Source organism: Cricetulus griseus, chromosome 6, assembly GCF_003668045.3.
Source record: "Cricetulus griseus strain 17A/GY chromosome 6, alternate assembly CriGri-PICRH-1.0, whole genome shotgun sequence".
In the NCBI taxonomy this organism is placed as follows: domain Eukaryota; kingdom Metazoa; phylum Chordata; class Mammalia; order Rodentia; family Cricetidae; genus Cricetulus; species Cricetulus griseus.
Genome location: NC_048599.1, coordinates 121,917,156 through 121,930,890, shown reverse-complemented (window position 1 = coordinate 121,930,890; position 13,735 = coordinate 121,917,156). Strand labels below are relative to the sequence as shown.

At 41.2% G+C, this 13,735-nt stretch overlaps 1 protein-coding gene across 7 annotated transcripts in view; it reads right to left on the bottom strand.

The window, feature by feature from the left end:
• Positions 1-13,735, bottom strand: part of Cacnb4 (calcium voltage-gated channel auxiliary subunit beta 4) — a 41,274-nt gene that overhangs the window by 6,335 nt on the left and 21,204 nt on the right. For all 7 annotated transcript variants that reach the window (XM_027420435.2, XM_027420437.2, XM_035446276.1 and 4 more), the window contains 2 exons: positions 12,373-12,468; positions 233-418 (listed from right to left, as the gene is read on the bottom strand). In XM_027420435.2, the coding sequence (XP_027276236.1) occupies positions 233-418; positions 12,373-12,468 (282 nt within the window). The remainder of the gene's footprint in view (positions 1-232; positions 419-12,372; positions 12,469-13,735) is intronic.

The following is a 13,735-nucleotide window of genomic DNA, read 5'->3' as shown; positions in this document are numbered from 1 at the left end:
GTTGTGAGCCACCATGTGGGTGCTGGGAACTGCACCAGGGTCCTTTGCTAGAGCAGAAAGCATTCTTAGCTGCTGAGCCATCTGTTCAGCCCACAGTGTTTTAAAAATACTTTGCCCTTTTCACATGCTTCCTCAGATTAAGAACAACCAGAGTCTTCATCTTAATTAAATCTATTGGATCCTAAAAATAAGGTTGCAAAAGTGATAAGCCAGACAAACAAGCATGCAGTACCTGTAATCCAGAGATTGCTGTGGGATATGGTGAAAGGGCTGTGGAGCCCACGTTCCGCCCCAGCAGTGGGGTCATGGGGGTACTACTGCTTGTGTGGGTGGCACGCCAGTATGCCTCCAGGTACTCGCCCAGATGTTCACATGCATCCTCAAGCTGGTTCTCGTCTAATATAACGTCAAACATTTCCTGCAGATTATAAGAAAATTTTCCACTGTAGGTTTTACTGAAATTTCCACTTAAGGCATATATTAAATATTTGGATCTTGTGGTGGTTTGAATATAAATGGCCCCATAATCTTAGGGAGAGGAACTATTAGGAGGTGTGGCTTTGCTGAAGTGGGTGTAGCTTTTGTCACTGTGGGGGCAGGCTTTGAGGTTTCCTAAGCTCAGGATACCACTGAGTGTCTCAGTCGACTTCCTGTGGCCTGCATTTGAAGATGTAGCCAGCACCATGTCGGGCTGCACACCACCATGCTCCCCAACATGCTGATAATGGACTAAACCTCTGAAACTGTAAGCAAGTAACCCTAATTGAATGTTTTCCTTGTAAGAGTTGCTGCAGTCAAGGTGTCTCTTCATAGCAATAAAAATTCTAAGATAGATCTTTCCTAATTTAAAGAGAAAAAGATGAGGCAAACATGATAGTACTGAGTAATGTGAAAACATACACATATTCACATTTTTGTTCATATATTCCCAAACAGCTGAATTCTACCAATTTCAAAATACAAAAGAAACAAGTTAATGATGATGCTAAAAAGAGAGTTCTGAAAATGCCTAGCGCCACGACCATGTCCCTAAAATAAATATTATCACAGTAACTGTGTTGAAGGTAATAACAAGTGCATAGTTCATTTTCACCATGCTCATGAAAATGATTTTATCTGTTTCATGATAAAACAATAAGGAAAGAAAGTTTGGGACTGCTATTAGAGAACATACAACCATGATGGCTGCTACCATTAGATTGTTTTGTGAAATAGTTAAGAACAGGGTAATTTAACTGGGGAAAGAAGTAGTTGATGGCCATGTTTATGTCAGTAAGAACTTTGCTAAACATTTACCTAAAACTTTTTTTTTGTTCCCCCAAATGGTAGAATGGTTCTTCTGCTATGACAGGGTGACTGGGAATAAATTGAGGATATACCTAACACATAGACTCCTTGGAGAGAAAGGCAGAAGACCTTGGTGCCTCACCAAGAGAATGCCATTCAAGGGTGAAGAGCTAGCACACCCTGTAGAAGCAGAGGGTGGTAGTGAATCTTCTTCTCCTATCACCTTCACCATGTCCCCATTTTTATGAGTTCATTTTACCAAAATAAGAACTTCCAGTAATAAGCCAAATGCACAGTTACTGCTATCAGCATTGACATTGCTGGGTGAATATTAGTGACAACAAGAAGACATGGTGTTGGTGGTGTTCTGCTCGGTACTTAGAATAAAGGCTTCTTGAAGCTGTCATCACTGTGAACTATCTCATCTCCAGTGTTTACTATTTGTTTGGTTTTGATGCTGAGGGTTGAATCCATGAACTCAGGAAAGCTAAACACATACTCTCACATGGAGCTGAACCCCCAGCCTAGTATTAAATGCCGATCGAATCACCCTTTACTGACAGATTTGTGCCTAACTGGACAGGAATTTGAAAGCCCTTATCATGAGACCCTGAAAGCTAGTGACTTCAGTCCACACTGCCTCATTTGAGAAGACTCATCCAGGTCAACTTCTATAGAAAAAATGCTTCCCAAGAACACTTATCAATAGAATTTTCAATGCACATTTCATTCATTCATGCAATATTTACTCAGCATTTATTTTGTTCCAGAATGTGTGGGCATTCGGTGGCAAATAAGTCTAACCTCACCCTGTGCTTAAGAGTCATACGTAGTAGGAGAGACAAACCTTAAAGTACCCAAACCCTTAATAATCCATGTCACACTGAGACTAATTCAGAACTATGCAGAGAACAAGCAAGTTAAGCTTAGAGCTGTGGCTTAGAGTTCTCTACTTACAAAGACATCTACAGAGACTTGGTGAAGTTACTAGGAAGGGGAAATGATGAGTCAAATAATTCTGTATCGAGAGGAAAGAAAATAAAACAGGCAAAGAATACTGTGGCCCACAAGACAGAATACTTCAGAACACCTAGTACCTAGAAGCTTTGGGTGCCAGAAACTCACTGTAAATGTCACTTCCCACTAAGTAAACCAAAGAACTTTTCTCTCTTACCTGCAAACACTTCCTCCCCTGGTTAGCACAAACTTCAGCAAGTCACAAGATGAGACCTAAGAGCCATCCTGACTCTCAGAGACAGTCTCTCTCTCTCTCTCTCTCTCTCTCTCTCTCTCTCTCTCTCTCTCTCTCTCTCTCTCTCGTTTCCTCCCTCCCTTCCTTCCTTCTTTCCTTTCTTTTGGTTTTTCAAGTCAGGGTTTCCCCGTGTAGCTTTGGAGCCTGTCTTGGAACTAGCTCTTGTTGACCAGGCTGGTCTCAAATTCACAGAGATCTGCCTCTGCCTCTGCCTCTGCCTCTGCCTCTGCCTCTGCCTGCCTCTGCCTCTGCCTCTGCCTCTGCCTCTGCCTCTGCCTCTGCCTCTGCCTCTGCCTCTGCCTCTGCCTCCCAAGTGCTGAGATTAAAGATGTGCACCACCACCACCTGGCCCAGAGACAGTGTTTGTGCAGTGCTGACTGGAGCAGAACAAGAGCAACTACAGCCCCAGAGCACCATAGGCTGACTATAAGGACAGAACTGGAAAGCAGATATGGGCAGTGCTCACTGAAGGGGTCCTCCCAGCTCCACCCAGTTCCATTGTTTCATATGTACTGTGACTTAGAGCCTATTGTTGTTGATAGCCATTGTACAAATTTGATTGCATAGGCCCAATCATTAGTATGGGCTTGTTTATTCCCAACAAGACATTAAAGATCCTTTCTTGGACTGGAAGGATTCTAACAATGTGTTTGGTTCTCTCTCTCTCTCTCTCTCTCTCTCTCTCTCTCTCTCTCTCTCTCTCTCTCTCTCTCTCTCTCTGTGTGTGTGTGTGTGTGTGTGTGTGCGTTGTTATGCCTAGAACTCAGGGACACCCACATATTAGTCAAATGTTCTTGACTAATCTTGAGCTACATCCCAATACAAATAGTTTTTGACAAGGGTGATAGGAATGTAATAGTAGAAAAAAAGACAGTCTCTTCCATAAATAGTTGACAAAATTGGATATGCCTATGCAGAAGAATAAATGATCCTTTTCTCTCACCACACAAGAAACCTAATTCAAAATGGACCAAAGACCTAACTAATTCTTAAGTCTGAAGCAATGAAGTAATTATATGAAAATGGGGAATTCTTTAAGACATTAGTGTAGGTGAGAACAAAAATAGATAGTAATCTAAATACACAGGCAACAAAAGTCAAAATAGACAAATTGGTTCATATCAAAATAAGAAATGCTAGTACAACAAAACAGACAACAGGATTAAGAGACAACCTACACGTGAGAGAAAATGCCTTCAAATGGAACACTGCACACTGACATTTAGAATAGAGAGGGAACTAAAAAAGATGAACATCAAAAACACCAAACAATCTAATTTTAAAGCAGACTAAAGAACTATACAGATACTTTTAAAAATGAGACATACAAATGGCCAACAAGCACATGACAAAAGCTCATTTTCACTCATTATAGAAGTACAACTCAAACTAAAATTAGTGTGTTGTGGTGGCATAAATCTGTAGTCCTGGCACACACAAAGCTAAGGCAGAAGAATCACAAGTTCGAAGTCAGCCAGGCAAATCCTAGGCCAGCTTATGTTACAGAATGAGACCTTGTCTACAAACAAACAAACAAAATAAAGTCTGGAGACACAGCTCGGCACTAAAGCATTTGCTTAGCATTTTCTAGGCTTGGGTTTGATTCTTAACAACGGAAAAAAAACTAACCATTGTTAAAAAAACCATCCCACTCCAGTTAGAATGGTTATTATCAAAATACATGAAATAATGGGAACTCATCCATACTGGAGAATGGACAGTAGAAAACCAAGTGGAAGTATCACAAGATCTGAGATGAAGTATTTATATCTTAAAGGGACTTGCACCCCCAACATCATTGCAGTGCTATTCATAATGGGCAAAATATAGAACCCACCTAGATGCCCTATAATAAATGTATGGGTAAAGACAATGCAGTGTAATTACATAATGGAATACTATTCAGATGTGAAGAAGATGGGATTACTAGAGAAGGTGTGCTGAGCAAAAGAATGCAGATGCAGTGAGACACACCTTCTCATTTATTTATAGAAACCAGGAAGTCAACCTTATAGACATGCTGAAGGGAACAGAAGGTGGGGGGGGGAGAGAAAGATTTGGGGGACTAGAGACAAATCAAGAGGGAGTTTTAGGAACAGGGAAGGGTGATGAGAGAATGGGGGGTGGGGTTCCAGGTTGCAGAAGGGTGGCTGAATGTGTACAATGCACGGCATATTAAGGAATGGAGTGAACCTCATTAATCGGTACAATTAGTATTTGATAAATAAGATAAAAATAATTTAAAAAGTAAAGCTCAAAACCAGATTGCAAGGTGCTGAGTAAGGTGTATATGTACTTGGCTGTTCCTCATTACACTGTAACTATGGAAACCAAAATCAACACACAGTTAATTACTAGGAATTTTAATAAAGTGCTTCCTTTTGCCAATGGGTAGAATTTGTACACATCAGCACAGAGCTGTTTGCTTAAGCCTGATCAGTTCTTGCAAACTGCTTTTTTATTGCTAAACGGTAGCTATATGGTATAAAGGATCGTTTGAAACTGCTCCTAGGCTTTTCAAAGCACAGAGAAAGCAAATTTCACCTTCCAAATGACACTGACATGTGTACTTACTTCCAACTGGGAAGAGTCTCACAGACTATGTGTGTTGACATTTTTTTCTAACTGATTAGAAAATAGTACAGCTGAATAGAACAACGTACTAGAAAGACAGCAGGAGGTTTTTTTTTTTTTTTTGTATACAAACTCAAAGAGCAATTCAAATGAAACAACTCAATGGATTCTGCAAACCAGTTTGGCCACATTTTAAAATGAATATAAAAGGCATGTCTAATCAGCTGCTTCCCATGAAATGCAGGAAGCCCTAAGCATGGAAAGAGACAGAGAACCATTTAATCAGCAAACATCCCAGGCAGTGAACAGTATGCCCCTTTGCTATCATGCCTGTAGTGACTGCTCATGACAAAAAGGAACAGAGCAGGTTCCAGAGAGCTATCATGCTGAACACCTCCAGCATTCCACAATGGAGCCCTTTCTGCAACTGAGGCATGCAGAATCAATGCAGCTAAACAAAGCAAATACCAAGTGAGCAGAGGAGTGAAAGCCTCAGGAACAGAGGAGCTGTTTTCTGGATACACATTTTCAGAAATACTGAGAGCAGAAGCACTGGTATTTCTGGGTGGTGGAAACAGGCCTGCCATACACCCAGAGCTCTGCAAAAAGCAAGGCTGGGGAGAGAGGATCCTGTAAAGGTTTTTGATGTTTAAAAGAATCCTGAGTACCTCTCCACCTCCCATGTTAAGTAGTTTCATTGGGGACTGAGCACTGCTGCCTGGGCTGTCTGTGATGAAGCCAGAAAAGGAGCAAACTGAAATGAGTCACTCCAGTTTTTACAAAAGAAACAGTAGTGTTCGGGCCCTATATGATGAATGGAGTAAATTCCATTTGTTTATGTTCTTTTGGGAGAGAAAACATACAGGGGATGACAGGTAAGTTTTCCTTAATGACTACAGAACTACTCGTATATCTTGTCCATGTTTATCCAGGGAGTTGTAACTTACTATTTTTAATGCAAAGCTTAAAAATCTTAGAAACTATATAGTTTGTTTTACCTACCTTTAATTTTAAATTTAATTTCTCACTTTATGAGTGTTTTTGCCTGCATGTGTGCATGCTTGGTGCCCAAGGAGATTAGAAGAGGCCATCAGATACCCTGGAACTATAGTTACAGATGGTTGTGAGCTCCCATGTGGGGTCTGGGAGTCAAACCCAGGCCTAATAGAAGAACAGCCAGTGCTCTTACCTAATAAGCCATCTCTCCAGCCTTTTGAGCCAGGCAGTGGTGGTGCACAGCTTTAATCCCAACACTCAGGAGGCAGAGATAGACAGATCCCTGTGAGTTTGAGGCCAACCTGATCTACAAATTGAGTTCCAGGACAGCTTGGACTGTTACACAGAGAAACCCTGTCCCAAAATAACAACAACAACAAAATGGTTTCCTACTGGATTTTAGCTACATATGTGTGCAAACTCATGGCTTACATTTTGCTTCCATTTATTTGTTATGCATAGATACAGCCTCATGTGCAGCATCTTTTCTATTTCTAGGAGGGAGTAGTGGATACTAGGTATCTGTACACCTCCATTTCTTCGCAACTATAATATAGAGAGCCCCCACAGGTACCACCACTTAAGAATGACCAACAAATGCTATTCAATAAAACAACATGGCTGGGTGGCTCTCCATATAATATTAATTACATAATAACCAACCAGTAAACGTTACTTTCACATCAAAATTGCACTCTCTGTACTATTGAAGTCTCTATGGTCTTAAGTACTCAACTCACTGTTCAACCACTGATTGCAAACTAGAGTCCTTGTTTAAGCATGTTGTTTAAAGATCCAGGAGGTCTTGTGAGAATAAAATACAGCCAATCAATAATGGCAGACTCTGGCAGGAGCTCTACTTTAACATGACAAACAAAAAAAGGCAATCAGCTCTTGCCACTAATTGGTAGAGCTGACACAAAGGTAGGAATATAGGGACACTGTTTCCTTATGGCTAGTCTCCTACTTATGACATTCATGTTAAGTTCATGTCAATTGTATGTGTTATAGCATAGCATGATGGGAAGGAACCATTTCCACCATGCTGTGCCCAGGTTGGTTGCTTAAAATCTCTAGAAATGTGTATACTGAAATTGGATCGTGGGAGGCCTTGTTTTATGGGAAGATGTAGAACAGATTACTCTGTTTTTAAAAAGCAGTGCTAAAAATTAAATAGCAGGCATCCAGGGCTTTATAATAATGAATGTAGCAATGGGGAGAATATGTCAAATAGATGAGTGACTCTGTGGGATTCTCAATAATTTAAATATTGCTGGAACTGGGCAGTGGAAAATTTCCCTCAGAATGTGCATGCATGGTAGAATGACTTGGAGTCCATTCAGCAATGGGAAATAAAGCAGGATAGAAGAGAACCACTCTGGTTCTCAAAATGCTAGAGGTTTGCAAGCAAGCCTCTGCTGAGAAGATGGGCTCACCTCTTATAGAAAGAGTGGTCAGTGTCAATTTACACACACAAAAAGCCATTATGCAGCTCAGAGAGGCACTGGGTCAGCTTTTGGTAACACAAGCCAGTTTGTAACTAAGTGGGATTAAAGGATTATATTTCATTTATCATCCAATTGTCTATTGGCTTTTCTTGTCAAGCATTATGCAAGTCTTATTACTATAATACTGAGAGAAGTTGAACTTGGCCTTCTTAAAATACACTATTCTCGACTTCTCTGAAAAGGAAAAGATACCAATACCTGAAGAAGACCATTGAAATCTAAAAATACTGTGTGTAGGCACACACCAAGAAAACATAATCCAGCTAGTCACACAATAAAGAATCTGTGATGGCTCTCACACCCCAGTGCCCAGGGACACTTTCGTGTTTGCCTCTCAGTATTGTTCTAGTTATTTTTTTTCTAACTAGAGCAGATTTTTAAATGGCCACAAATTCCTTGATCCTTCCTGTTCTGAGATGGAACACTTTGTCCCCTCTCCTTGGATCTGAGTAGCCGCTGTAACCACTCTGATCAGCCGAATGTTATAGGGATACTGGGCTGAGCTAAGATGAACCCTTAGGAGACTGTATTTAATCATATAGGTACAATGTGAGAACTCATATCCTTCCAGAAAAGAGCTCATGACAAAGGCCCTGTACCAAGTAGAAAGGAAGAATTGGCCAAGTCTCTCCTACTCACCCCTGCTGAAAGATCAGCCACCCATCAGATGAATGCTACCTACTAGCCACCATTTGAAGTCACCATGTGTAGGGTCATTTTATTTTGCAGTAATAGATAACAAAACCTGGCCTAGAAGAAGAGTGGCAATTTCTTTCAACTGCATTGGGTCTGCCTCTTGCTTCTACAAAGTTTGAATGGAGTCCAAGAGTTACCATGGTTTACATGGCTACTTAAAGGCATAGTTGAATAGTTTTACAAAGGACACCAGTAGCCTCAACAAACCCAAATTAGTTATGATCTGGCCCTTTACTAGAAAGTTTGACCCTTCTAGTAAAAGCCTTACCCATGGAACCCACTATTCTCTTTTCTGGAGAATATGCAGTGTGGTGGCTGGTTTATGTCAACTAGACACAACTAGAGTCATTTGGGAAGTGGGAACCTCAACTAAGGAAATGTCTCCATAAATTTTCTTGACTAATGATGGACGAGGAAAGCCCACCTCACTGTGGGCAGTACTACCCCTGTGTTGGTGGTTCTGGGTGCTATAAGAAAGCAGGCTTAGAAAGGAACAATCCAGCAAGCAGAGTTCCTCTGACTTCTGCTTTAGTTCATTCTCCCAGGTTTCTGGCTTGATTTCCTGCCCTGACTTGCCTGATGATAGGGACAAGCTTATGATGAAATAAACCCTTTCTTTCCCAAGTGGCTTTTGGTCACAGTGTTTTATTACACCAGCAAAAAACCCTAACATATGTAGTAACTAACCTACTGCCATTTACCATGCAGAGCAGTGGTTCTAAACCTTCCTAATGCTGTGACCCTTTTATAAAGTTCCTCATGTTGTGACCCCAATTTTGCTATTATGAATTGTAATGTAAACATTTGTATTTTCCAGTGGTCTTAGGCAACCCTTGGTGAACAGGTCATTTGTCTCTCCCAAAGGGGTTGTGACCCATGGGTTGAGAACCACTGATCTAGATAGTCTCCCTGGATTAAGACAGAGAGATATGCTATCATTGCCCAAGGCATCTGGCCTTTGGAAAAGGAGTTCACCTTTTCTTGGTCTCAGTTCCCTCACTTGTAAAATGAGAAGACTGAAACAGAACTGTATTTCCCTTTAAGTGTTCCATGAAACATTAAACCCTGTTCTGTGGGGGAAAAAGACCTGCAGACACATTACTGAGAAGCTTGAGATACCCACCAACCTACTGGAGATACAAAGAGCATGTTAGCAAAATTGGGCTTCTGAGCAAAGAAACCCGATGACCTGTGTTACATTAGCATCTTTTCAAACATCTTTGGATCCAGCATTCTTTTCTCCATATCAGCTGACATCATTCCTCAGAATCCAATAGTAAGGGACATTCTACAGGAAACTCTACGTGCTCCTCCTTTGCTCAGATAGTCCCTGGAACTAGAATCATCGTTCTAGGTACAGAAAGTTAATTTTTCTTCAGTGTCCTTTGAGAGGTCCTTTTCCAAGACGAATTTTCTATAATATCACTGCTAGTGCAATCTGCTGAGTTTGCAGAATGAAGACACAGAGGTCAAGTAAGCGAGCTGCAGATTCTCCTAAAGGACCTAAAATGATAACCAGTCTCTGGGTGACAATGATAATTATGGTCTTAAAGAAAAAGGGATATGGTCAAACATATTTTTAAACTGCTCCAAGATTTTGTAATCTGAAAATTTCTTCATGTGGGCCAAAATAGAATGCATGATTCTTTCCCAGAATGACAAATTCTGTGCACACAACATCACGTTTAGAAAAGTACAAGGTAACTTTATTTATTCAGACTGCTTGTTGACGATGCCAGGCTATCTGACCAATTATTCAAAACAAAGATGTGTCTGTCCTGCTAATATGATAGTAGAGGGCTGTCCTCCCAGTACCCTGGCAGGTGACTATTATGAACCTGGGTGCAAGCCCACAGTGTTGCTTATAAGTAAGTATGTATATGTGCCTATTTTGGGCTCCACCTATCTCAGAGGTAGCAATACACCACTGCATAGGCTCCTTGTGATCATCCTAGCACAAAGAAAGACATTCTAAAGAGACTCTTGTAACCTTCTCATGGTGTATCAGACTAATAAACAATGGACTCCAAGGTATTGGTACTTCCTCGGGAATCTTTTGCTGGCAGAGGAAAAGACTGAAGCCCTGGTATCAGAGGAAGAACTTGTCCTGTAAGAGGAGGTTTTCCACAGATGGCAGCTTATAGGACAGATGGCAATGATGATATGTCAACAATGGGCAGGGCTACACCGTGACCAGGAACCCTTGCCCCTTACTTAAGTCTAAACTTCATGCCAGTGTCCTAAAGGTGGATTTCATAGGGAGCCATTGATCTCATCGTTCTTGTTCCCAGTGTGGTCACACTGAATCGTCTTCCTCTGTTTTTCATGACTTGTTTCTTTAGCTGGCATGCTGAGGATAAGTGCTGGGGCCTTGCTTGTTAGGGCAGCTGAAGCCCAGACTTTGACTCTAAAACTTCAGTAATGTCCTCAGCAGCTCAAACACCTCAATTTTAACAGGACATAAATTATTTTCTCTAGTAATTATTTGGACCAAGGGTTAATAAATTTACATAAAGAGAAAAGATGTTTTCTCCAACAAATCTCTTATATTTCCATTTTTAGTGACTGCTTCCAAAAATGCCATACCAATTATAATGACCATTATAAGGTTTTCCTAAAAAGTAGAAAGAATAGCATAGTTCCTGGCTTTTAGTAGCTGTCCAGTAAAGATTATTTCTCTTAAACTATGCAGCATTACACAGCCAGGAGTTGGATGACATATTCTTTTGTAGTTTCTCAGTGTTTTACCAAAGATTCCATTCTGCAAGTGACTTCCTTAGTAGGCAATGTGGCATTAATGTCTTAACATTTCTTAACATAGATCTCTGGATAAATCTCCAGGGTAGTAACCTGATAACTCTGTGTGTGTCGGGGGTGGGGGGCGGTAGAGGGCTGTACTTGGGAGAAGAAACTGTTTTGAAGCCAGATAGATCCACTTCTAATCTCAACTTGCCAAATGATCTCAGCAAAATCATTGATCAGCTGTTTTCAGTTGCCCCATCTATAAAGTGGGACTTAGGCTGTACTTTACAAACTCATAGCAAGGATTACAGACAATCTGTCGAAGGCATCTAGGAAGCTGCCTTGCCCATGTTAAATATCTAATGAAAGGATGTATCACTGTTCTCACTTTTCTTGCCTGTACAACCTTTCATTCACTCACCACACCCGCTACCCATATTTACTATGAACCTACTATGACAGGGAAGTACAATACAACAGTGAACTCAAGATAGACATCTTCACAGAGTCTAGCAGACTAGATGTGACATAGCACAAGAGTGTACTGACAGCATGTATCACGTGCCAGGCACTATTCTCAGAATTTTTCTGCATATGCACACATGTGCTTCTTGAATTTTTACCCCAACACTGTGCAGCAGGCATCTTGCTCAGGTTTATTTAGCTCATGTGTGCTTTGAACAGCCATGCTGTGTCACCTCTCCAAGTACAGTTTTTCACTCCTCTTCGTTGATCCCTTCATTTGTTATAAACATAGAGACCAGTTTTGACCTTCAACATTATACTCTTCGATGCCCACCAGAATCTTCTAGAAGAAAAGCTAAAAAAAGCCAAACTGGTACATTTTATTTTGCTCTTTGCTTACAAGTGTTCCATGACTGGATATGGTGCCTGAGTGCTGGCAAGGTAAGTAAGGAAGTAGGAAGACACCATCCTGTCCTGGAAGCCTGAGCCCACCCAACGTAACAACAGCATTTCGCTCTAAGAAATCACTCACCATCACCACCATCTCAACCTTCCTAATGCTGCGACCCTTTAGTACAGTTCCTCAGATTGTGGTGACCCCAACCATAACAACATTTTCATTGCTACTTCATAACTGTACTTTTCCTACTGTTAGGAATCACAATGTAAATATCTGTATTTTCCCATAGTCTCAGGTGACCTCTGTGAAAGGGTCATTTGACCCACAGAGGGTCATGACCCACAGGTTGAGAACCACTGCTATAGAATAAAAGCCATCATGCTAATATTGAAAGGAAAACCCCCCTCTTGTTAGTAGTCATCAATGATTAAGAGAGAGAAGATTTTACTTACAGGTGGGCACTGGGCCAGTTTATCGGCTGCCACCAGTTGAACATTCAAGTGTTTGCTTTGAGACTTTCCTCTGGACTTAATCAGCCGCTGTAAAACCTGACAAAGGATGACAGGAGCCCAAGTCATCGTCAATGAGTTGAAAGAAAACCAAACACACAGAGATCTTTTACTACAGCTTATGTAACTCTGAGGATTAGTAAGGAGGGCCTACAATGTGACAAACTGCACACTTAGAATCTCTGTGGTGATGCCACCCACCTCACTGTGGGCACAGAGAGGACTGGACATGTCCATACTGTCCTAGCTCCCTGTGGGGTCCTTCTGACAGCCCCACTTCCCACCTAAACTTTTAAGACTCTTGAGGACTTCACATCCTCCTGTTAAAGGGAAAGAGAAGCTCTGTCCCTGCTTATGTTGAGTCAATATTTTGATATTATTCAGTTCACTAATATTTAGGTTCAGTATCTCCAAGCCAGATAAATATCAAGATCACTTATGTATGTCATTTTTCAATAATTAATGAGATATTTGGTTTAATTTTATATTAAAGTGTTTCAGGACTGGAAACCTAAGTAAAACATTTTTGTTGGAACATTGCTACGAAGAAAACAGACTATATTTTTACCTTTGGTAAAGCTGCATTTGGCCATATGCTTTCTCTTGCATTATTTTTGTTTAGGATGAAGCAGGGCCCTCTCCAATGGTGCTACTTCATGAAGTTCTGCTACCTTAGTACACAGGTCCATGCAAGCCCCTGATCCTCCGCCTCCAGACACCGCAGCAATGGGGCAGTAAAGGAGGGGGTGACCTTAGCCCCACTGCAGAAGATGCTTTGTACCCCAGCAGCTAGAGTCAAGGACACTTCCAGTTGTTGAGGCAATGCAGGTCTATTCTATTCACACCCCAGAATTCACTGATAGTGGTTGGAATCCCCACAATTACTGTATAGAAGCGGCCCCTACAAGATGGTGAGAACTTGAGAAGTGTAACAAGCCACAGCTTCTGTAGACTTTTCTCTAACCACTGAAGGGACCAGTGTTTTGGGTGGGGAATTGAGTTTGCTCTTAGTTAAACCAAATACATTCTAGGAGGCACTAAAAAGGAATTGCTAAGATAATGCCTCTCGGTGGATTGAGGGGAAGGTGCAGAGGGGAGGGGAGGAGAGGGGAGGGGATGGGAAGAGAGGAGGGACGGGAATCTGCAGTGAAATAAAACAATGCCTCTCATGGGTATCTATTTCATATTTACTTTCATATGCACAAATGACAAGGTGTGCAGCATTTCTGTTAGAGATGTTTACACAGTGATCTTTTACCTTACATAAGTTATCTTGCTGAACTATGTACTTTGTCTCTCAACTGGG